General features: G+C 47.8%; 1 protein-coding gene and 1 long non-coding RNA gene across 4 annotated transcripts in view; one reads left to right on the forward strand and one right to left on the reverse strand.

Annotated features, from left to right (window-relative positions):
• Positions 1-118: 118 nt before the first annotated feature.
• LOC138855426 (uncharacterized) overlaps positions 119-26,569 on the reverse strand; it is a 341,731-nt gene continuing 315,280 nt past the window's right edge. Inside the window, exon 4 of the long non-coding RNA XR_011394662.1 lies at positions 119-200. This is a non-coding gene — a long non-coding RNA (uncharacterized lncRNA). The remainder of the gene's footprint in view (positions 201-26,569) is intronic.
• Positions 4,675-26,569, forward strand: part of LOC128700899 (serine-rich adhesin for platelets) — a 348,673-nt gene continuing 326,778 nt past the window's right edge. For all 3 annotated transcript variants that reach the window (XR_011394661.1, XM_070104712.1, XM_070104713.1), the window contains exon 1: positions 4,675-5,420. Coding sequence is in view for 2 of the 3 variants with exons in the window: in XM_070104712.1 (XP_069960813.1) it covers positions 5,334-5,420 (87 nt within the window). In the remaining variant the exon portion in view is untranslated. The remainder of the gene's footprint in view (positions 5,421-26,569) is intronic.

The following is a 26,569-nucleotide window of genomic DNA, read 5'->3' on the forward strand; positions in this document are numbered from 1 at the left end:
CAAGACCCAACAAACACTTGTCCTGTTTCCTGATAAACCTTAACTAACCTAACCTGTAACCAAGTGAACCACAACCACAACCAACCTCTGTATAATTTATTTCTCTGTTGTAGGACCCACGAGGACCTTCCTCAGCTACACTGCTTCCAGGTTATTCCTGCTGCTGCTCCTCCAGCTCTTGTCTCACTCTAGTGCGGCACCTGTTAAAAATATTTCAGTCCAATAACATGCGGCCACTAATTCTCTCTCTCTTGTCTCGCTTCTTGTACCTCGTTGTCCAGCAGCTCTGTGAGGAGTGACCATTGTGTGTGTATGTGTGTGTGTGTGTGTGTGTGTGTGTGTGTGTGTGTGTGTGTGTGTGTGTGTGTGTGTGTGTAATTACCTATTTATCGTTGCACGTGTCGATTCACAGCTTCTGGCTCCAATCTTCGCCAGTGTCTGTTAGGTCTACTCTCTCCCTGCTCCATGAGCTTTATCGTACCTCTTTTTAAAGCTATGTATGGATCCTGCCTCCACTACCTCATTCTCCAGATTGTTCCACTTCTGTCAACTTTAATTAAGGCTGAAGAAATGTGTGTGTGTACTCACCTAGTTGTACTCACCTAGTTGAGGTTGCGGGGGTCGAGTCCGAGCTCCTGGCCCCGCCTTTTCACTGATCGCTACTAGGTCACTCTCCCTGAGCCGTGAGCTTTATCATACCTCTGCTTAAAGCTATGTATGGATCCTGCCTCCACTACATCGCTTCCCAAACTATTCCACTTACTGACTACTCTGTGGCTGAAGAAATACTTCCTAACATCCCTGTGATTCATCTGTGTCTTCAGCTTCCAACTGTGTCCCCTTGTTACTGTGTCCAATCTCTGGAACATCCTGTCTTTGTCCACCTTGTCAATTCCTCTCAGTATTTTGTATGTCGTTATCATGTCCCCCCTATCTCTCCTGTCCTCCAGTGTCGTCAGGTTGATTTCCCTTAACCTCTCCTCGTAGGACATACCTCTTAGCTCTGGGACTAGTCTTGTTGCGAACCTTTGCACTTTCTCTAGTTTCTTCACGTGCTTGGCTAGGTGTGGGTTCCAAACTGGTGCCGTACACGGTGTACAGGGTCCTGAACGATTCCTTATTAAGATGTCGGAATGCTGTTCTGAGGTTTGCTAGGCGCCCATATGCTGCAGCAGTTATTTGGTTGATGTGCGCTTCAGGAGATGTGCCTGGTGTTATACTCACCCCAAGATCTTTTTCCTTGAGTGAGGTTTGTAGTCTCTGACCCCCTAGACTGTACTCCGTCTGCGGCCTTCTTTGCCCTTCCCCAATCTTCATGACTTTGCACTTGGTGGGATTGAACTCCAGGAGCCAATTGCTGGACCAGGTCTGCAGCCTGTCCAGATCCCTTTGTAGTTCTGCCTGGTCTTCGATCGAGTGAATTCTTCTCATCAACTTCACGTCATCTGCAAACAGGGACACCTCAGAGTCTATTCCTTCCGTCATGTCGTTCACAAATACCAGAAACAGCACTGGTCCTAGGACTGACCCCTGCGGGACCCCGCTGGTCACAGGTGCCCACTCTGACACCTCGCCACGTACCATGACTCGCTGCTGTCTTCCTGACAAGTATTCCCTGATCCATTGTAGTGCCTTCCCTGTTATTCCTGCTTGGTCCTCCAGTTTTTGCACCAATCTCTTGTGTGGAACTGTGTCAAACGCCTTCTTGCAGTCCAAGAAAATGCAATCCACCCACCCCTCTCTCTCTTGGCTTACTGCTGTCACCATGTCATAGAACTCCAGTAGGTTTGTGACACAGGATTTCCCGTCCCTGAAACCATGTTGGCTGCTGTTGATGAGATCGTTCCTTTCTAGGTGTTCCACCACTCTTCTCCTGATAATCTTCTCCATGATTTTGCATACTATACATGTCAGTGACACTGGTCTGTAGTTTAATGCTTCATGTCTGTCTCCTTTTTTAAAGATTGGGACTACATTTGCTGTCTTCCATGCCTCAGGCAATCTCCCTGTTTCGATAAATGTATTGAATATTGTTGTTAGGGGTACACATAGCGCCTCTGCTCCCTCTCTCAATACCCATGGGGAAATGTTATCTGGCCCCATTGCCTTTGAGGTATCTAGCTCACTCAGAAGCCTCTTCACTTCTTCCTCGGTTGTGTGCACTGTGTCCAGCACTTGGTGGTGTGCCCCACCTCTCCATCTTTCTGGAGTCCCTTCTGTCTCCTCTGTGAACACTTCTTTGAATCTCTTGTTGTGTGTGTGTGTGTGTGTGTGTGTGTGTGTGTGTGTGTGTGTGTGTGTGTGTGTGTGTGTGTGTGTGTACTCACCTAATTGTGGTTGCAGGGATCTAGACTCAGCTCCTGGCCCCGCCTCTTCACTGATCGCTACTAGGTCCTCTCCCCCTGTGTGTGTGTGTACTCACCTAGTTGAGGTTGCAGGGGTCGAGTCCAAGCTCCTGTGTACTCACCTATTTGTGGTTGCAGGGGTCGAGTCCTAGCTCCTGGCCCCGCCTCTTCACCGGTTGCTACTAGACCCTCTCTCTCCCCGCTCCATGAGCTTTATCAAACCTCGTCTTAAAACTGTGTATGGTTCCTGCCTCCACTACGTCATTTTCTAGGCTATTCCACTGCCTTACAACTCTATGACTGAAGAAATACTTCCTACTATCTCTCTGACTCATTTGTGTCTTCAACTTCCAATTGTGGCCTCTTGTTTCTGTGTCCCCTCCCTGGAACATCCTGTCCTTGTCCACCTTGTCTATTCCACGCAGTATTTTATATGTCGTTATCATGTCTCCCCTGACCCTCCTGTCCTCCAGTGTCGTCAGGCCGATTTCCCTTAATCTTTCTTCATAGGACATTCCCCTTAGCTCTGGAACTAACCTTGTTGCAAACCTTTGTACTTTCTCTAGTTTCTTGACGTGCTTTATCAAGTGCGGGTTCCAAACAGGTGCTGCATACTCCAGTATGGGCCTGACATACACGGTGTACAGTGTCTTGAATGATTCCTTACTAAGGTGTCGGAATGCTGTTCTCAGGTTTGCCAGGCGCCCATATGCTGCAGCAGTTATCTGATTGATGTGTGCTTCCGGAGACATGCTCGGTGTTATACTCACCCCAAGATCTTTCTCCTTGAGTGAGGTTTGCAGTCTTTGGCCACCTAGCCTATACTCTGTCTGTGGTCTTCTGTGCCCTTCCCCTATCTTCATGACTTTGCATTTGGCAGGATTAAATTCGAGAAGCCATTTGCTGGACCAGGTGTCCAGTCTGTCCAGGTCTCTTTGAAGTCCTGCCTGGTCCTCATCAGATTTAATTCTCCTCATTAACTTCACATCATCTGCAAACAGGGACACTTCTGAGTCTAACCCTTCCGTCATGTCGTTCACATATACCAAAAATAGCACTGGTCCTAGGACCGACCCCTGTGGGACCCCGCTCGTCACAGGTGCCCACTGTGATACATCATTACGTACCATGACTCGTTGTTGCCTCCCTGTCAGGTATTCTCTGATCCATTGCAGTGCCCTTCCTGTTATATGCGCCTGATGCTCTAGCTTCTGCACTAATCTCTTGTGAGGAACTGTGTCAAAGGCCTTCTTGCAGTCCAAGAAGATGCAATCAACCCACCCCTCTCTCTCTTGTCTTACTTCTGTTATTTTATCATAAAACTCCAGAAGGTTTGTGACACAGGATTTGCCTTCCGTGAATCCGTGCTGGTTGGCATTTATACTCCTGTTCCATTCCAGGTGCTCCACCACTCTCCTCCTGATAATCTTCTCCATAATTTTGCATACTATACACGTCAATGACACAGGTCTATAGTTTAGTGCCTCTTTTCTGTCTCCTTTTTTGAAAATGGGAACTACATTTGCTGTCTTCCATACCTCAGGTAGTTGCCCAGTTTCCAGGGATGTGTTGAAGATTGTGGTAAGTGGTACGCACAACATATCTGCTCCCTCTCTAAGGACCCATGGAGAGATGTTGTCCGGTCCCATTGCCTTTGAGGTATCGATGTCCCTTAGCAGTTTCTTCACCTCCTCCTCATCTGTATGTATGTCGTCCAACACTTGTTGGTGTATTCCTTGTTGGTGTCCCCATCTGGTCTGTCCCCCCAGAGTCCTTCCTGTCTCTACTGTAAATACTTCCTTAAATCTCGTGTTGAGCTCCTCACATACCTCTTGATCGTTTCTTGTGAGTTCCCCACCTTCTTTCCTCAGCCTTATCACCTGGTCCTTGACTGTTGTCTTCTTCCTAATGTGGCTATACAGCAGTTTCGGGTCAGATTTGACTTTCGATGCTATGTCGTTTTCATACTGTCTCTGGGCCTCCCTCCTTATCTGCGCATACTCGTTTCTGGCTCTTCTACTAATCTCCTTGTTTTCCTGGGTCCTATGCCTCCTGTACCTTTTCCATTCTCTGTTGCACTTAGCTTTTGCCTCCCTACACCTTCGGGTAAACCAAGGACTCGTCTTGGTCTTCCTATTATTTCTGTTTCCTATTATTTCTGTGTGTGTGTGTGTGTGTGTGTGTGTGTGTGTGTGTGTGTGTGTGTGTGTGTGTGTGTGTGTGTGTGTGTGTGTGTGTGTGTGTGTGTAGGAGTGTGTGTGTAGGAGAGTGTGTGCATGGGTGTGTGGGCGCAGCTGCCAGACGTTGTGGGAGTGCTGTGCCCGAACGGTTGGTGTGGGCAGACTAGTGTCGGGTATGACCTGGACGGTGGTGGAGGTACCCAGTTGTCGTGCCCTGCTACATACCCTCACACGCACGGGTATCACAACGTCCCACCTCGCGGCCCAAAACATTCCCGTCACCTGTCGTTTAAAGCACCTTCTCCCAGGATTATCAAAGTGTACTGTGTGTATGTGGGACCCTGTTGGGTATATTACTGATAATAGTGTTGTGGCCCGCCAGGTGAAGGTGAAGTCAGGTGTCTTACCTGAAGAATAGGTGGTCAGTGTAGCCTACACGTGTGTGTGTAGCCACAGGTGTTTACTACAGGTGTTATTGTGAACTAGAGAGAATTACTGATTCATCTCCAGTCCGTGTGGGTTCTATACCAGGAATAGTGGAGGCTTGATCCTCCGTTCGTGTGGGTCCCAGAGCTAGAGTAGTGCCACCGAGGGAAGGTGTAGTGCCAGAGCCCACGTGGCGGTTGAGGTGCCAGAGGTAGGGGGGGCTTCGCTTGTAGGGCCATGGTGGCCCAGTGCGGCCCGAGGTGGTCCAGACACACATGAAGGAGACTGGCAAGAGGGTGTGGCCCTACCCGAGTGTGGCCTCCCTGCGGCCAGGACGCGGGCCAGCGGGTGCGGGCCGGCGGGCCACAATGGTAGCAGGGCCATGGCCCGCCTGCTATGGCCCACCATGCTGGTGCTACTCTTCCTGGCTGTTGCTGGACCGTCTCTCACATTCTACCTCCTGATCAAGGTAGGTCTATACATATTCTACCCGATCAAAGTAGGCCTACACACAATCTTCCTTATCAACGTAGGTCTATACACAGTCTACTTCCTGATTAAGGTAGGTTTATACACAATCTTCTTGGTCAAGGTAGGCCTACGCACATTTTTCGTGATCAAGGTGGGCCTACACATTCTTCCTGATTAAGGTAGGCCTACACAAACCTCACACAAGGCAGGAAGTACCTGGAGTTTGCCTGGGCAAGTTTTCTAACACCTGCTGCTCCTGCTCACCTAGCATTAAGTAGGTACCTGGAGTCTAACTGAAGGGTGTTCAGGGGGTCAACGCCCCCCGAGGCCCGGATCTCAACCAGACTGTTACTGCTGACCGCACGCAAGCCGACGCAGGAACCAGAGCCCGGCTGGTCAGGTACTGACTTCAGGTGCCTGTCCACTTTCCTCCTGAAGACAGCCAGGAGTCTAGTTAGGTACTGTCTGTCAGGAAACAGGACAAGTGTTTCCTGACGCGGGTCTTAGTCATAGGATGACCCACAGCTGGAGCTTTAAGTCATCTGACCGAGGCCTTCCGCTGGCTTACCAGTCCACCCCTTTAAGAAATATGATCACGATTATAACCAACATTAATAGCCAGGGATCTACTGGTAATCTCAATTATGTATGCTGGGAAGCAGCTGAACAGTCTTGGGCCCCTGACACTGTGTTGTATCTGAGAGTTGACTGTTGTGTATCACTAAGAGGATCAAATTATCATTCTCTGTAACACTCCCATTAAGCGCTGACTAATGTATTTATTAATTACAAGGGTAATTTATGTAAATAATATTGAATTACCTTATTACTTATAATGGTTATCGGTGTGTTAGTTTTAAGTAAATATTAAGGAAGGTTTATAATTAATAAGTAGAGCAGCGTGCTAGAAGGGCACCTGAATGTCCGTCTTAAACACTAAAGTTTCCGTTAGTGCTATAATATTGAGGTTGGTAACCCAGTATAACCTAAGATTATTAACTAGGTGGGTTGGTAACCCAGTATAACCTAAGATTATTAACTAGGTGGGTTGATAACCCAGTATAACCTAAGATTATTAACTAGGTGGGTTGGTAACCCAGTATAACCTAAGATTATTAACTAGGTGGGTTGATAACCCAGTATAACCTAAGATTATTAACCAGGTGGGTTAATAACCCAGTATAACCTAAGATTATTAACCAGGTGGGTTGGTAACCCAGTATAACCTAAGATTATTAACCAGGTGGGTTGGTAACCCAGTATAACCTAAGATTATTAACTAGGTGGGTTGGTAACCCAGTATAACCTAAGATTATTAACCAGGTGGGTTGGTAACCCAGTATAACCTAAGATTATTAACCAGGTGGGTTGGTAACCCAGTATAACCTAAGATTATTAACCAGGTGGGTTAGTAACCCAGTATAACCTAAGATTATTAACCAGGTGGGTTAGTAACCCAGTATAACCTAAGATTATTAACCAGGTGGGTTGGTAACCCAGTATAACCTAAGATTATTAACCAGGTGGGTTGGTAACCCAGTATAACCTAAGATTATTAACTAGGTGGGTTGGTAACCCAGTATAACCTAAGATTATTAACCAGGTGGGTTGGTAACCCAGTATAACCTAAGATTATTAACCAGGTGGGTTGGTAACCCAGTATAACCTAAGATTATTAACCAGGTGGGTTGGTAACCCAGTATAACCTAAGATTATTAACCAGGTGGGTTGGTAACCCAGTATAACCTAAGATTATTAACCAGGTGGGTTGGTAACCCAGTATAACCTAAGATTATTAACCAGGTGGGTTGGTAACCCAGTATAACCTAAGATTATTAACCAGGTGGGTTGGTAACCCAGTATAACCTAAGATTATTAACCAGGTGGGTTGGTAACCCAGTATAACCTAAGATTATTAACCAGGTGGGTTGGTAACCCAGTATAACCTAAGATTATTAACCAGGTGGGTTGGTAACCCAGTATAACCTAAGATTATTAACCAGGTGGGTTGGTAACCCAGTATAACCTAAGATTATTAACCAGGTGGGTTGGTAACCCAGTATAACCTAAGATTATTAACCAGGTGGGTTGGTAACCCAGTATAACCTAAGATTATTAACCAGGTGGGTTGGTAACCCAGTATAACCTAAGATTATTAACCAGGTGGGTTGGTAACCCAGTATAACCTAAGATTATTAACCAGGTGGGTTCGTAACCCAGTATAACCTAAGGTTATTAACCAGGTGGGTTGGTAACCCAGTATAACCTAAGATTATTAACCAGGTGGGTTTATTAACCAGGTGGGTTGGTAACCCAGTATAACCTAAGATTATTAACCAGGTGGGTTGGTAACCCAGTATAACCTAAGATTATTAACCAGGTGGGTTGGTAACCCAGTATAACCTAAGATTATTAACCAGGTGGGTTGGTAACCCAGTATAACCTAAGATTATTAACCAGGTGGGTTGGTAACCCAGTATAACCTAAGATTATTAACCAGGTGGGTTGGTAACCCAGTATAACCTAAGAGTATTAACCAGGTGGGTTGGTAACCCAGTATAACCTAAGATTTTTAACCAGGTGGGTTGGTAACCCAGTATAACCTAAGATTATTAACTAGGTGGGTTGGTAACCCAGTATAACCTAAGATTATTAACTAGGTGGGTTGGTAACCCAGTATAACCTAAGATTATTAACTAGGTGGGTTGGTAACCCAGTATAACCCAAGATTATTAACCAGGTGGGTTGGTAACCCAGTATAACCCAAGATTATTAACCAGGTGGGTTGGTAACCCAGTATAACCCAAGATTATTAACCAGGTGGGCTGGTAACCAGGAATAACCCAAGATTATTAACCAGGTGGGTTGGTAACCAAGTATAACCCAAGATTATTAACCAGGTGGGTTAGTAATTCAGTATAACCCAAGATTATTAAACAGGTGGGTTAGTAACCCAGTGTAACCCAAGATTATTAACCAGGTGGGTTGGTAACCCAGTATAACCCAAGATTATTAACCAGGTGGGTTAGTAACCCAGTATAACCCAAGATTATTAACCAGTTGTGTTGGTAACCAAGTGTAACCCAAGATTATTAACCAGGTGGGTTATTAACCAGGTGGGTTAGTAACCCAGTATAGCCCAAGATTATTAACCAGGTGGGTTGGTAACCCAGTATAGCCCAAGATTATTAACCAGGTGGGTTAGTAACCCAGTATAACCCAAGATTATTAACCAGTTGTGTTGGTAACCCAGTGTAACCCAAGATTATTAACCAGGTGGGTTAGTAACCCAGTATAACCCAAGATTATTAACCAGGTGGGTTGGTAACCCAGTATAACCCAAGATTATTAACCAGGTGGGTTGGTAACCAGGAATAACCCAAGATTATTAACTAGGTGGGTTGGTAACCCAGTATAACCCAAGATTATTAACCAGGTGGGTTAGTAACCCAGTATAACCCAAGATTATTAACCAGGTGGGTTGGTAACCCAGTATAACCCAAGATTATTAACCAGGTGGGTTAGTAACCCAGTATAACCCAAGATTATTAACCAGGTGGGTTGGTAACCCAGTATAACCCAAGATTATTAACCAGGTGGGTTAATAACCCAGTGTAACCCAAGAATATTAACCAGTGGGTTAATAACCCAGTATAACCCAAGATTATTAACCAGTTGGGTTGGTAACCCAGTATAACCCAAGATTATTAGCCAGGTGGGTTAGTAACCCAGTATAGCCCAAGATTATTAACCAGGTGGGTTATTAGCCCAGTATAACCCAAGATTATTAACCAGGTGGGTTGGTAACCCAGTATAACCCAAGATTATTAACCAGGTGGGTTAGTAATCCAGTATAACCCAAGGTTATTAACCAATTGGGTTGGTAACCAAGTGTAACCCAAGATCATTAACCAGGTGGGTTAGTAACCCAGTATAACCCAAGATTATTAACCAGGTGGGTTAGTAACCCAGTATAACCCAAGATTATTAACCAGGTGGGTTAGTAACCCAGTATAACCCAAGATTATTAACCAGGTGGGTTAGTAACCCAGTATAACCCAAGATTATTAACCAGGTGGGTTAGTAACCCAGGGGACACTTGTCGCACTGGGAAATTTGCTTAATAAGTAATCAGATCAAAGTTAAATATTACTGCAAATAATAATAATATATCTGGTTGTAGATTTAAAACAGAATATACTGTGTGTGAGAGAGAGAGAGAGAGAGAGAGAGAGAGAGAGAGAGAGAGAGAGAGAGAGAGAGACATGTTCAGTGGAGACCGATAGGTCTCTGACACCTTGGTGTAGGTCTCTGACACCTTGGTGTAGGTCTCTGACACCTTGGTGTAGGTCTCCTGAGTGTAGTCCACTGTCGTGGGTGGCATCCTGGGGAAGAGGGAACCAGGTGTCTCAGTGGAAGTTTACCACATCTCTTGCTCTACCTTATTACTCATGGTATACAATACCAGCAAGTTACTGTATAGTTTGTTGGTATACCACCTAGCAAGAGTGACGCACTGATCACGTCAGGACTACTACCACCGGACTGATCACGTCAGAACTACTACCACCGGACTGATCACGTCAGGACTACTACCACCGGACTGATCACGTCAGGACTACTACCACCGGACTGATCACGTCAGGACTACTACCACCGGACTGATCACGTCAGAACTACTACCACCGGACTGATCACGTCAGGACTACTACCACTGGACTGATCACCTCAGAACTACTACCACTGGACTGATCACCTCAGAACTACTACCACTGGACTGATCACGTCAGAACTACTACCACCGGACTGATCACGTCAGGACTACTACCAACGGACTGATCACGTCAGAACTACTACCACCGGACTGATCACGTCAGGACTACTACCACCGGACTGATCACGTCAGGACTACTACCACCGGACTGATCACGTCAGGACTACTACCACCGGACTGATCACGTCAGGACTACTACCACCGGACTGATCACGTCAGAACTACTACCACCGGACTGATCACGTCAGGACTACTACCACCGGACTGATCACGTCAGAACTACTACCACCGGACTGATCACGTCAGGACTACTACCACCGGACTGATCACGTCAGAACTACTACCACCGGACTGATCACGTCAGGACTACTACCACCGGACTGATCACGTGAGGACTACTACCACCGGACTGATCACGTCAGGACTACTACCACCGGACTGATCACGTCAGGACTACTACCACCGGACTGATCACGTCAGGACTACTACCACCGGACTGATCACCTCAGAACTACTACCACCGGACTGATCACCTCAGAACTACTACCACCGGACTGATCACCTCAGAACTACTACCACCGGACTGATCACGTCAGGACTACTACCACCGGACTGATCACGTCAGGACTACTACCACCGGACTGATCACCTCAGAACTACTACCACCGGACTGATCACGTCAGGACTACTACCACCGGACTGATCACCTCAGAACTACTACCACCGGACTGATCACGTCAGGACTACTAACACCGGACTGATCACCTCAGAACTACTACCACCGGACTGATCACGTCAGGACTACTACCACCGGACTGATCACGTCAGGACTACTACCACCGGACTGATCACCTCAGAACTACTACCACCGGACTGATCACGTCAGGACTACTACCACCGGACTGATCACGTCAGGACTACTACCACCGGACTGATCACCTCAGAACTACTACCACCGGACTGATCACCTCAGAACTACTACCACCGGACTGATCACCTCAGAACTACTACCACTGGACTGTTCACGTCAGAACTACTACCACCGGACTGATCACGTCAGAACTACTACCACCGGACTGATCACCTCAGAACTACTACCACCGGACTGATCACCTCAGAACTACTACCACTGGACTGTTCACGTCAGAACTACTACCACCGGACTGATCACGTCAGAACTACTACCACCGGACTGATCACGTCAGAACTACTACCACCGGACTGATCACGTCAGAACTACTACCACCGGACTGATCACGTCAGAACTACTACCACCGGACTGATCACCTCAGAACTACTACCACTGGACTGATCACCTCAGAACTACTACCACCGGACTGATCACCTCAGAACTACTACCACCGGACTGATCACGTCAGAACTACTACCACCGGACTGATCACGTCAGAACTACTACCACTGGACTGATCACCTCAGAACTACTACCACCGGACTGATCACCTCAGAACTACTACCACCGGACTGATCACGTCAGAACTACTACCACCGGACTGATCACGTCAGAACTACTACCACTGGACTGATCACCTCAGAACTACTACCACTGGACTGATCACCTCAGAACTACTACCACCGGACTGATCACGTCAAAACTACTACCACCGGACTGATCACGTCAGAACTACTACCACCGGACTGATCACCTCAGAACTACTACCACCGGACTGATCACCTCAGAACTACTACCACCGGACTGATCACCTCAGAACTACTACCACCGGACTGATCACGTCAGAACTACTACCACCGGACTGATCACCTCAGAACTACTACCACCGGACTGATCACCTCAGAACTACTACCACCGGACTGATCACCTCAGAACTACTACCACCGGACTGATCACCTCAGAACTACTACCACCGGACTGATCACCTCAGAACTACTACCACCGGACTGATCACGTCAGAACTACTACCACCGGACTGATCACGTCAGAACTACTACCACTGGACTGATCACGTCAGAACTACTACCACTGGACTGATCACCTCAGAACTACTACCACCGGACTGATCACGTCAGAACTACTACCACCGGACTGATCACCTCAGAACTACTACCACCGGACTGATCACGTCAGAACTACTACCACCGGACTGATCACGTCAGAACTACTACCACTGGACTGATCACGTCAGAACTACTACCACTGGACTGATCACCTCAGAACTACTACCACCGGACTGATCACCTCAGAACTACTACCACCGGACTGATCACCTCAGAACTACTACCACCGGACTGATCACGTCAGAACTACTACCACCGGACTGATCACCTCAGAACTACTACCACCGGACTGATCACCTCAGAACTACTACCACCGGACTGATCACCTCAGAACTACTACCACCGGACTGATCACCTCAGAACTACTACCACCGGACTGATCACCTCAGAACTACTACCACCGGACTGATCACCTCAGAACTACTACCACTGGACTGATCACCTCAGAACTACTACCACCGGACTGATCACGTCAGAACTACTACCACTGGACTGATCACGTCAGAACTACTACCACCGGACTGATCACCTCAGAACTACTACCACTGGACTGATCACGTCAGAACTACTACCACTGGACTGATCACGTCAGAACTACTACCACTGGACTGATCACGTCAGAACTACTACCACTGGACTGATCACCTCAGAACTACTACCACGGGACTGATCACGTCAGAACTACTACCACCGGACTGATCACGTCAGAACTACTACCACCGGACTGATCACCTCAGAACTACTACCACCGGACTGATCACGTCAGAACTACTACCACCGGACTGATCACCTCAGAACTACTACCACCGGACTGATCACCTCAGAACTACTACCACCGGACTGATCACCTCAGAACTACTACCACCGGACTGATCACCTCAGAACTACTACCACCGGACTGATCACCTCAGAACTACTACCACCGGACTGATCACGTCAGAACTACTACCACCGGACTGATCACGTCAGAACTACTACCACCGGACTGATCACCTCAGAACTACTACCACCGGACTGATCACCTCAGAACTACTACCACCGGACTGATCACCTCAGAACTACTACCACCGGACTGATCACCTCAGAACTACTACCACCGGACTGATCACGTCAGAACTACTACCACCGGACTGATCACCTCAGAACTACTACCACCGGACTGATCACGTCAGAACTACTACCACCGGACTGATCACGTCAGAACTACTACCACTGGACTGATCACGTCAGAACTACTACCACCGGACTGATCACGTCAGAACTACTACCACCGGACTGATCACCTCAGAACTACTACCACCGGACTGATCACGCCAGAACTACTACCACCGGACTGATCACCTCAGAACTACTACCACCGGACTGATCACCTCAGAACTACTACCACCGGACTGATCACCTCAGAACTACTACCACCGGACTGATCACGTCAGAACTACTACCACCGGACTGATCACCTCAGAACTACTACCACCGGACTGATCACCTCAGAACTACTACCACCGGACTGATCACCTCAGAACTACTACCACCGGACTGATCACGTCAGAACTACTACCACCGGACTGATCACCTCAGAACTACTACCACCGGACTGATCACCTCAGAACTACTACCACCGGACTGATCACCTCAGAACTACTACCACGGGACTGATCACCTCAGAACTACTACCACCGGACTGATCACCTCAGAACTACTACCACCGGACTGATCACGTCAGAACTACTACCACCGGACTGATCACCTCAGAACTACTACCACGGGACTGATCACCTCAGAACTACTACCACCGGACTGATCACCTCAGAACTACTACCACTGGACTGATCACGCCAGAACTACTACCACCGGACTGATCACGTCAGAACTACTACCACCGGACTGATCACGTCAGAACTACTACCACCGGACTGATCACGTCAGAACTACTACCACCGGACTGATCACGTCAGAACTACTACCACCGGACTGATCACGTCAGAACTACTACCACCGGACTGATCACGTCAGAACTACTACCACGGGACTGATCACGTCAGAACTACTACCACCGGACTGATCACGTCAGAACTACTACCACCGGACTGATCACGTCAGAACTACTACCACCGGACTGATCACGTCAGAACTACTACCACGGGACTGATCACGTCAGAACTACTACCACGGGACTGATCACGTCAGAACTACTACCACCGGACTGATCACGTCAGAACTACTACCACGGGACTGATCACGTCAGAACTACTACCACGGGACTGATCACCTCAGAACTACTACCACCGGACTGATCACCTCAGAAATACTACCACGTCAAGTGTTGTATTTCCTTGTATTTGACTGCAGAAGCCTGCTGAGCAGGCGAAACGTTTCTGTCATAATATACCAACATGATGGACATATGCAACATACTCCCGCAGGATACCTTCCAGTTACTCCGCTCTGGAAAACCTGGAATAGAGTACATAAAACAAACTTAAACGGCTCAGTCCAGTGGAAGAGGAAATTGAGAGACACAGGAGTAATCATGTCAGAGAATTTCACTTCCAAGACTCACAACAGTGTTATTATCACAATCAGAATTAAAATGGTAAACTGGATAACTAGAACTTTCAAAACAACAGATGCTAAACCAGTGATGATAATCTTCAAGTCACGTGTTTAATCTCTGAGGACCTTAACGTTTTCTAATATCTCCTAGTGTTTGCTTACGTGTTTTACTAGACCAACTTGTCGGTATTTATTACCAAGGTTTATACCAGTATGTATATAATGTATATGTATGTATACTATGTATTCCCAATCAAGGAACTCGAGAATGTATGAAGAACCTTCATTCCTCGAATAATTCAATCACCCAAATTATTATAAATGTTTGCAGTCCCTTAAAGTGTATTCCCTGGAACATAGGCGAGAAAAACACATCATCATTTACATTTAGAAATTTTGGAGGAATTGATCCTAAATCTCCAAGTCGAAGTTACTCACTAGAGGAGCAAGAGGCTTGGTACACTGAGAGGTAACACAGTACCTCAGTGTACACTGAGAGGCAACACACTGTACCTCAGTGTACACTGAGAGGTAACTCAGTGTACTTGGGTAGCAGTCAAAATGGGTTGGGCAAATATTTTTGTTGGTGTGTTTGGGTTTGAGAAGAACTTGCCTAGTATGGGTGACGGCAGCTGGGTCCTGACGCCACTCACTGACGCAAACTATTTTACCGCAGTGTTCCTCCTTTATGTTATTATACCCGGAGGGTATTCCGGGGGTAAACGCCCCCCTCGGCCCGCTCCGGAGGGTATTCCGGGGGTCAACGCCCTCCTCGGCCCGCTCCAGAGGGTATTCCAGGGGTCAACGCCCCCCTCGGCCCGCTCCGGAGGGTATTCCGGAGGTCAACGCCCCCCTCGGCCCGCTCCAGAGGGTATTCCGGGGGTCAACGCCCCCTCGGCCCGCTCCGGAGGGTATTCCAGGGGCTCAACGCCCCCTCGGCCCGCTCCGGAGGGTATTCCCGGGGTCAACGCCCCCTCGGTCCGCTCCGGAGGGTATTCCAGGGGTCAACGCCCCCTCGGTCCACTCCGGAAGGTATTCCAGGGATCAACGCCCCCTCGGTCCGCTCCGGAGGGTATTCCAGGGTCAACGCCCCCCTCGGACCTCTCCGGAGGGTATTCGAGGAGTCACCGCCCCCTTGGCCCTCTCCGGAGGGTATTCCGGGGGTGAACGCCCCCTCGGCTGCCTTCAAGTTATATCTTCTTCAATTCGCGTTTCTGAAAAGCCTGGCTGTCAGCAACAGTCTGATGGATCAAGCAGGAGGCCTGCTCTGGGATCGGGCGGGGGGGCGGTGACCCCCAGCCATCAGGAAACATTCAAGACTGTTTATATTTTAAATTCTTCAAAACAAGGACTGGAGGACCTTGATACTGGTGAAGGGCTCTTGATCAAAGGAATTAGAGCTCAATTTTCCTTGGATCAAACCTAATTGCTCACCACCTGGCCCTAATTCATCCCTCACCACCTGGTCCTAATTCATCCCTCACCACCTGGCTCTAATTCATCCCTCACCACCTGGCCCTAATTCATCCCTCACCACCTGGCCCTAATTCATCCCTCACCACCTGGCCCTAATTCATCCCTCACCACCTGGCCCTAATACATCTCTCACAACACCATTTAGGTCTTAGCTCCCCTTACTCGACTACATCTCTCTCTCCTCCTTTCACCCCCGACCTTTCGCCCACACACACACACACACACACACACACACACACACACACACACACACACACACACACACACACACGGGTTCCAAACAGGTGCTGCATACTCCATACTGGAGTATGCAGCACCTGTTTGGAACCTGCACTTGATAAAGCACGTCAAGAAACTAGAGAAAGTACAAAGGTTTGCAACAAGGTTAGTTCCAGAGCTAAGGGGAATGTCCTATGAAGAAAGATTAAGGGAAATCGGCCTGACGACACTGGAGGACAGGAGGGTCAGGGGAGACATGATAACGACATATAAAATACTGCGTGGAATAGACAAGGTGGACAAGGACAGGATGTTCCAGGGAGGGGACACAGAAACAAGAGGCCACAATTGGAAGTTGAAGACACAAATGAGTCAGAGAGATAGTAGGAAGTATTTCTTCAGTCATAGAGTTGTAAGGCAGTGGAATAGCCTAGAAAATGACGTAGTGGAGGCAGGAACCATACACAGTTTTAAGACGAGGTTTGATAAAGCTCATGGAGCGGGGAGAGAGAGGGCCTAGTAGCAACCGGTGAAGAGGCGGGGCCAGGAGCTAGGACTCGACCCCTGCAACCACAAATAGGTGAGTACAAATAGGTGAGTACACACACACACACACAGGGAGATTGACTGGGAAAACCTGGAGCCACATGGGGGTCCCGAAACATGGAGAGCCAGGATGTTGGACATGGTGCTGGAAAACCTCATGCACCAACATGTTAAGGACACTACCAGAGTGAAAGGGGAGGATGAACCAGCAAGATTGGACCTTGTGTTCACCCTGGGCAGCTCAGACATTGAGGACATCAAGTATGAGAGTCCCCTAGGAGCTAGCGACCACGTGGTTCTGTGCTTTGAATACATAGTAGAACTGCAAGTGGAGAGAATAACAGGAGTAGAATGGGAAAAGCCTAACTATAAAAGAGGGGACTACATAGGGTTGAAGAACTTCCTGCGGGAGGTCTAGTGGGACAGAGAACTGGCAGGAAAGCCAGTAAATGAAATGATGGAATATGTAACAACAAAATGCAAGGAGGCAGTGGAAAAGTTTATTCCCAAGGGCAACAGTAACAACGGGAAGACCAGAACGAGCCCCTGGTTTACCCGACGGTGTAAGGAGGCAAAAACAAAGTGCAATAGAGAATGGAAAAAGTACAGAAGGCAGAGAACACACGAAAATAGGGAGATCAGTCGCAGAGCCAGGAATGAGTATGCACAGGTAAGGAGGGAGGCCCAGCGACAGTATGAAAATGACATAGCATCGAGAATCAAGACTGACCCGAAACTGTTGCATAGCCACATCAGGAGGAAGACAACAGTCAAAGACCAGGTGATCAGATTAAGGACAGAAGGTGGAGAACTCACAAGAAATGATCAGGAGGTATGTGAGGAGCTGAACAGGAGATTTAAGGAAGTTTTTACAGTAGAGACAGGAAGGGCTGTGGGAAGACAGCACAGAAGGGAACATCAAGAGGGAATATACCAACAAGTGTTGGATGACATACGAACAACTGAGGAGGAGGTGAAAAAGCTCTTAAGTGACCTTGACACCTCAAAGGCGATGGGACCGGACAATATCTCCCCATGGGTCCTTAGAGAAGGAGCAGAGATGCTGTGCGTGCCTCTAACCACAATCTTCAACACATCCCTTGAAACTGGGCAACTACCTGAGAAATGGAAGACAGCTAATGTAGTCCCCATATTTAAGAAAGGAAACAGAAACGAGGCACTAAACTACAGACCTGTGTCTCTGACATGTATTGTGTGCAAAGTCATGGAGAAGATTATCAGGAGGAGAGTGGTCGAACACCTGGAAAGGAACAAGATTATAAATGAAAACCAGCATGGGTTCATGGAAGGCAAATCCTGTATCACAAACCTCCTGGAGTTTTATGACAAGGTAACAGAAGTAAGACACGAGAGGGGTGGGTAGATTGCGTTTTCCTAGACTGCAGGAAGGCCTTTGACACAGTTCCCCACAAGAGATTAGTGCAGAAGCTGGAGGATCAGGCGCATGTAAAAGGGAGGGCACTGCAATGGATAAGGGAATACCTGACAGGGAGGCAGCAACGAGTCATGGTACGTGAAGAGGTATCACAGTGGGCGCCTGTTACGAGCGGGGTCCCACAGGGGTCAGTTCTAGGACCAGTGCTATTTTTGATATATGTGAACGACATGATGGAAGGAATAGACTCTGAAGTGTCCCTGTTCGCAGATGATGTGAAGTTGATGAGAAGAATTAAATCGGACGAGGATGAGGCAGGACTGCAAAGAGACCTGGACAGGCTGGACATGTGGTCCAGTAACTAGCTTCTCGAATTCAATCCAGCCAAATGCAAAGTCATGAAGATTGGGGAGGGGCAAAGAAGACCGCAGACAGAGTATAGGCTAGGTGGACAAAGACTACAGACCTCACTCAGGGAGAAAGACCTTGGGGTGACCATAACACCGAGCACGTCACCGGAGGCACACATCAACCAAATAACTGCTGCAGCATACGGGCGCCTGGCAAACCTGAGAATAGCGTTCCGATACCTTAATAAGGAATCGTTCAAGACACTGTACACTGTGTATGTTAGGCCCATACTGGAGTATGCAGCACCAGTCTGGAACCCACACCTGGTCAAGCACGTCAAGAAGTTAGAGAAAGTACAAAGGTTTGCAACAAGGCTAGTCCCAGAGCTCAAGGGAATGTCGTACGAGGAAAGGTTAAGGGAAATCGGACTGACGACACTGGAGGACAGAAGGGTCAGGGGAGACATAATAACGACATACAAGATACTGCGGGGAATAGACAAGGTGGACAGAGATAGGATGTTCCAGAGAGGGGACACAGGGACAAGGGGTCACAACCGGAAGCTGAAGACTCAGACGAGTCACAGGGACGTTAGGAAGTATTTCTTCAGTCATAGAGTTGTCAGCAAGTGGAATAGCCTAGCAAGCGAAGTAGTGGAGGCAGGAACCATACATAGTTTTAAGAAGAGGTATGACAAAGCTCAGGAAGCAGAGAGAGAGAGGACCCAGTAGCGATCAGTGAAGAGGCGGGGGCAGGAGCTGAGTCTCGACCCCTGCAACCACAATTAGGTGAGTACAGTTAGGTGAGTACACACACACACACACACACACACACACACACACACACACACACACACACACACACACACACACACATACATACACACACACACACACACACACACACACACACACATTGTCCTCCAGCCTTGAAGGAAAAACAATACAGAATAATTTTTATACGTATTTATATTTTGCTTACGAATGTTGTTGTTGAGTGTGAGGGGTGTGGTTGAGGGGAGAGGGGAGAGGGAGGGGAGAGGGAGGGGAGAGGATGAGGAAAAGAGGTGCTGTCTGGACTAGCAGGGTGAAGCACAAGGTCACACACACACACAAACACACGCACGCACGCACACACACACACACACACACACACACACACACACACACACACACACACCACAGGGAAGAGGCGAGGCCAGGAGCTGTGAATCAACCCCTGCAACCACAAACAGGTGAGTACACACACACACACACACACACACACACACACACACACACACACACCACAGGGAAGAGGTGAGGCCAGGAGCTGTGAATCAACCCCTGCAACCACAAACAGGTGAGTACACACACACACACACACACACACACACACACACACACACACACACACACACACACACACCACAGGGAAGAGGTGAGGCCAGGAGCTGTGAATCAACCCCTGCAACCACAAACAGGTGAGTACACACACACACACACCACAGGGAAGAGGCGAGGCCAGGAGCTGTGAATCAACCCCTGCAACCACAAACAGGTGAGTACACACACACAAACAGGTGAGTACACACACACAAACAGGTGAGTACACACACACACACACAGTAGCTACTAACACCATGAATACCTCTGACATAAGCAAGACACAATACAACATTAAATTCATGTGGGTACAAGTGTTCGCAGTACTGAACTTGGACACAACCTCGTGGAAATAAACACTGAAGAAAGACAAGCTGGTGAGGGACGAGACAATCCAGACGTCAGAATAACAACAATAATAACCAGAAATGAATATGCAAGAGAGAAGAAAGGTGAACGATAATTTGAAAATTTAAGACAAAATGGTGTTCTCATTATCCATCCTATCAGTTTCCTGGTAGATGTGATAGTGAGCATTGTTGTGGTCCTTGAAGGTGAGGTCTTCAGACATTATCACTCCCAGGTCCTTCACATTACTTTTCCGCTCTGTTGTGTGATTAGAGTTTGTAGTATACTCAGTCCTAGTTATTATTTCCTCCAGTTTTCCATAAAGGAATAGCTGGAATTTGTCTTCACTGATCATATTGTTCTCTGTTGCCCATTGGAAAACTTGGTTTATATCTTCTTGGAGATTTGCTGTGTCCTCAATGGATGACACTCTCATGTAGATCCTAGTATCCTCTGCAGAGGATGATACAGTGCTATGGTTTACATCTCTGTGTCTGATACAAGAATGAGGAACAGGATAGGTGCAAGTACTGTGCCTTGTGGAACAGAGCTCTTCACTATGACAGCATCTGATTTAACTCTCTCTACCACTACTGTTTGTGGTTGATTGGATAGAAAGTTGAAGCTCCATCTGCCTACTTTGCCAGTTATCCCTTTAGCACGCATTTTGTGTGCTATTACACCATGGTCGCACTTGTCAAATGCGTCTGCAAAGTCTGTGTATACTACATGTGCATTCTGATTGTTTCCAGTGCATCTAAGACCATATCGTAGTGGTCCAGTAGTTGCGAGAGGCAGGAGCGACCTGCTTTGAACCCATGTTGCCCTGGATTGTGCAATTTTTGGGAGTCGTGGTTTGCAATCCTGCTTCTTTGAACTCTTTCAAAGATTTTTATGATGAGGGACGTTAAAGCTATTGGTCTATAGTTCTTAGCTACTGCTTTGCTGCCACCTATGTAGAATCTCACCTGTGTCTAAGCTCCTTCTCCACAGCATATATAGGGGACGTGAGAGGGGTTTCTTGCAGTTCTTAATGAACACAGAGTTGCACGAGTCTGGGCCTGGTGCTGAGTGCATGGGCATGTCGTCGATGGCTGTCTCGAAGTCTAGTGGAGTTCGGGTTATGTCAGAAATGTGACATTGGCAGGGTTTTGAGGTAAGGGAGCCAATATATGACAGAGGAAGGCAGGGACGGCAGAAATAGGCTTGCCCTGCTACCCTCCAAATATTTTTTTAATCAAAATTCGATTTAAAAACTGAAAGAAGTGAATTCAACTTTTTATATCACGACAACAATGGTGTGGCCATTAAGACTCCTACGGAACACACGAGCGGAAAAATACATCAGTTACGCTCACTGGAGCAGCTGCCATTGTTTATGCTAGAGCTGGTGGGGTGGGGTGGGCACAGGAACGTGCTGGCCCACCCTACAAATGGTGGGGTGGGCACAGGAACGTGCTGGCCCACTCTACAAATGGTGGGGTGGGCACAGGAACGTGCTGGCCCACCCTACAAATGGTGGGGTGGGCACAGGAACGTGCTGGCCCACCCTACAAATGGTGGGGTGGGCACAGGAACGTGCTGACCACTCTACAAATGGTGGGGTGGGCACAGGAACGTGCTGGCCCACCCTACAAATGGTGGGGTGGGCACAGGAACGTGCTGACCCACTCTACAAATGGTGGGGTGGGCACAGGAGAGTGCTGGCCCACCCTACAAATGGTGGGGTGTCCACAGGAACATGCTGGCCCACCCTAAAAATGGTGGGGTGGCCACAGGAACGTGCTGGCCCACCCTACAAAAGGTGGGGTGACCACAGGAACGTGCTGGTCCACCCTACAAATGGTGGGGTGACCACAGGAACGTGCTGGCCCACCCTACAAATGGTGGGGTGGCCACAGGAACGTGCTGGCCCACTCAACTACCACCCACAAATATTTAGCATAAAATTAAGGGTTACTATCGTAAATTCCTGTTTCTCCTTCAAGGGTGACAGCTATGAAATGTGTGGTACCTTGTTAGGTTATTGTGTATAAGGCAGGAGGCAGGTAGCGCACTCCGTTCACACACTGAGTGTCCATGGTACGATCCCCGGTACGGCTGGAAACATTGGGAGTGTTTCCTTAAGACACCTGCTGTCCTTGGTCACTTAACAGTAATTAGTTACCTGGGTGTTAGCCGACTGGTATGGGTCGCATCCTGGGGATAAAATTAACCTAATTTGCCCGATATGCTCTGCATAACCAGAGGTTTTCTGGTTATGCAGAGCATAACTAGTTGTACCATGTACGTGTAGAAAGACACATTATTAGTTGTATATACAGAGAGGCGTGTGTTTCTGTGTATATATGTACTGACATGTGTATATTTCAGCGTATATACAACGAGAGGTATGTAATCTCAGTGTATATACACCGAGACTTACGTAATCTCAGTGTATATACACCGAGACTTACGTAATCTCAGTGTATATACACCGAGACTTATATAATCTCAGTGTATATACACCGAGACTTATATAATCTCAGTGTATATACACCGAGACTTATATAATCTCAGTGTATATACACCGAGAAGTGTGTATTTATTTTTCTAAATTAACCGAGATGTATATCTGTGTATATACACTTGAGTTTTTAAATTTTGTCGCCAAAGTAGCTGGTATACTGTATACTCCACATCCATCCTGTGGATGGTAGTGGCTGGTATACTGTATACTCCACATCCATCCTGTGGATGGTAGTGGCTGGTATACTGTATACTCCACATCCATCCTGTGGATGGTAGTAGCTGGTATACTGTATACTCCACATCCATCCTGTGGATGGTAGTAGCTGGTATACTGTATACTCCACATCCATCCTGTGGATGGTAGTGGCTGGTATACTGTATACTCCACATCCATCCTGTGGATGGTAGTGGCTGGTATACTGTATACTCCACATCCATCCTGTGGATGGTAGTAGCTGGTATACTGTATACTCCACATCCATCCTGTGGATGGTAGTAGCTGGTATACTGTATACTCCACATCCATCCTGTGGATGGTAGTGGCTGGTATACTGTATACTCCACATCCATCCTGTGGATGGTAGTGGCTGGTATACTGTATACTCCATATCCATCCTGTGGATGGTAGTAGCTGGTATACTGTATACTCCACATCCATCCTGTGGATGGTAGTAGCTGGTATACTGTATACTCCACATCCATCCTGTGGATGGTAGTAGCTGGTATACTGTATACTCCACATCCATCCTGTGGATGGTAGTGGCTGGTATACTGTATACTCCACATCCATCCTGTGGATGGTAGTGGCTGGTATACTGTATACTCCACATCCATCCTGTGGATGGTAGTGGCTGGTATACTGTATACTCCACATCCATCCTGTGGATGGTAGTAGCTGGTATACTGTATACTCCACATCCATCCTGTGGATGGTAGTGGCTGGTATACTGTATACTCCACATCCATCCTGTGGATGGTAGTGGCTGGTATACTGTATACTCCACATCCATCCTGTGGATGGTAGTAGCTGGTATACTGTATACTCCACATCCATCCTGTGGACGGTAGTAGCTGGTATACTGTATACTTCATATCCATCCTGTGGATGGTAGTAGCTGGTATACTGTATACTCCATATCCATCCTGTGGACGGTAGTAGCTGGTATACTGTATACTCCACATCCATCCTGTGGATGGTAGTAGCTGGTATACTGTATACTCCACATCCATCCTGTGGACGGTAGTGGCTGGTATACTGTATACTTCACATCCATCCTGTGGATAGTGGTAGCTGGTATACTGTATACTCCACATCCATCCTGTGGATAGTGGTAGCTGGTATACTGTATACTTCATATCCATCCTGTGGATGGTAGTAGCTGGTATACTGTATACTCCACATCCATCCTGTGGATGGTAGTGGCTGGTATACTGTATACTCCATATCCATCCTGTGGATGGTAGTAGCTGGTATACTGTATACTCCACATCCATCCTGTGGATGGTAGTGGCTGGTATACTGTATACTCCACATCCATCCTGTGGATGGTAGTAGCTGGTATACTGTATACTCCACATCCATCCTGTGGATAGTGGTAGCTGGTATACTGTATACTCCACATCCATCCTGTGGATAGTGGTAGCTGGTATACTGTATACTCCACATCCATCCTGTGGATGGTAGTGGCTGGTATACTGTATACTCCATATCCATCCTGTGGATGGTAGTAGCTGGTATACTGTATACTCCACATCCATCCTGTGGATGGTAGTAGCTGGTATACTGTATACTCCACATCCATCCTGTGGATGGTAGTGGCTGGTATACTGTATACTCCACATCCATCCTGTGGATGGTAGTGGCTGGTATACTGTATACTCCACATCCATCCTGTGGATAGTAACGCAAAAACATATGGATACACACAAGGTCTAAGACTCCCTGGAGTCATAACACGTAGAGAAGCGGAAATCAGGTTAGTGTACACAAGGAGCTGCTGGAGTGTGTCGCAGCTCCTGGACACTGGTACACTGTGGTGATGACCTGTTACTTGTACCAACCCAGTATCAACCACAACACAACCACAAGACATCGGGGAAGCGGAGTCACCATCCTCCAGCCTCCACATCTCTGAAGTCTCCACTGCTGAAGTCTCCCAGCTCAGGCTGACACTGCTGAAGTCTCCCAGCTCAGGCTGACACTGCTGAAGTCTCCCAGCTCAGACTGACACTACTGAAGTCTGCCAGCTCAGACTGACACTACTGAAGTCTCCCAGCTCAGGCTGACACTCCTGAAGTCTCCCAGCTCAGACTGACAGTACTGAAGTCTCCCAGCTCAGACTGACACTACTGAAGTCTCCCAGCTCAGACTGACACTCCTGAAGTCTCCCAGCTCAGACTGACAGTACTGAAGTCTCCCAGCTCAGGCTGACACTACTGAAGTCTGCCAGCTCAGACTGACACTACTGAAGTCTCTCAGCTCAGACTGACAGTACTGAAGTCTCCCAGCTCAGGCTGACACTACTGAAGTCTCCCAGCTCAGGCTGACACTACTGAAGTCTGCCAGCTCAGACTGACAGTACTGAAGTCTCCCAGCTCAGGCTGACACTACTGAAGTCTCCCAGCTCAGGCTGACACTACTGAAGTCTCCCAGCTCAGGCTGACACTACTGACGTCTCCCAGCTCAGACTGACACTACTGAAGTCTCCCAGCTCAGGCTGACAGTACTGAAGTCTCCCAGCTCAGGCTGACACTACTGAAGTCTCCCAGCTCAGGCTGACACTAATGAAGTCTCTCAGCTCAGGCTGACACTACTGAAGTCTCTCAGCTCAGACTGACACTAGTGAAGTCTCTCAGCTCAGACTGACACTACTGAAGTCTCTCAGCTCAGGCTGACACTACTAAAGTCTCTCAGCTCAGACTGACACTAGTGAAGTCTCTCAGCTCAGGCTGACACTACTGAAGTCTCTCAGCTCAGACTGACACTAGTGAAGTCTCTCAGCTCAGGCTGACACTACTGAAGTCTCTCAGCTCAGGCTGACACTAGTGAAGTCTCTCAGCTCAGACTGACACTACTGAAGTCTCCCAGCACAGGCTGACACTAGTGAAGTCTCTCAGCTCAGGCTGACACTAGTGAAGTCTCCCAGCTCAGGCTGACACTAGTGAAGTCTCTCAGCTCAGGCTGACACTAGTGAAGTCTCTCAGCTCAGGCTGACACTAGTGAAGTCTCTCAGCTCAGGCTGACACTAGTGAAGTCTCTCAGCTCAGGCTGACAATAGTGAAGTCTCTCAGCTCAGGCTGACACTAGTGAAGTCTCTCAGCTCAGGCTGACACTAGTGAAGTCTCTCAGCTCAGACTGACACTAGTGAAGTCTCTCAGCTCAGGCTGACACTACTGAAGTCTCTCAGCTCAGGCTGACACTAGTGAAGTCTCTCAGCTCAGACTGACACTACTGAAGTCTCTCAGCTCAGACTGACACTAGTGAAGTCTCTCAGCTCAGACTGACACTAGTGAAGTCTCTCAGCTCAGGCTGACACTACTGAAGTCTCTCAGCTCAGACTGACACTAGTGAAGTC

This window comes from Cherax quadricarinatus, chromosome 94 (genome assembly GCF_038502225.1).
Source record: "Cherax quadricarinatus isolate ZL_2023a chromosome 94, ASM3850222v1, whole genome shotgun sequence".
Taxonomy (NCBI): Eukaryota; Metazoa; Arthropoda; class Malacostraca; order Decapoda; family Parastacidae; genus Cherax; species Cherax quadricarinatus.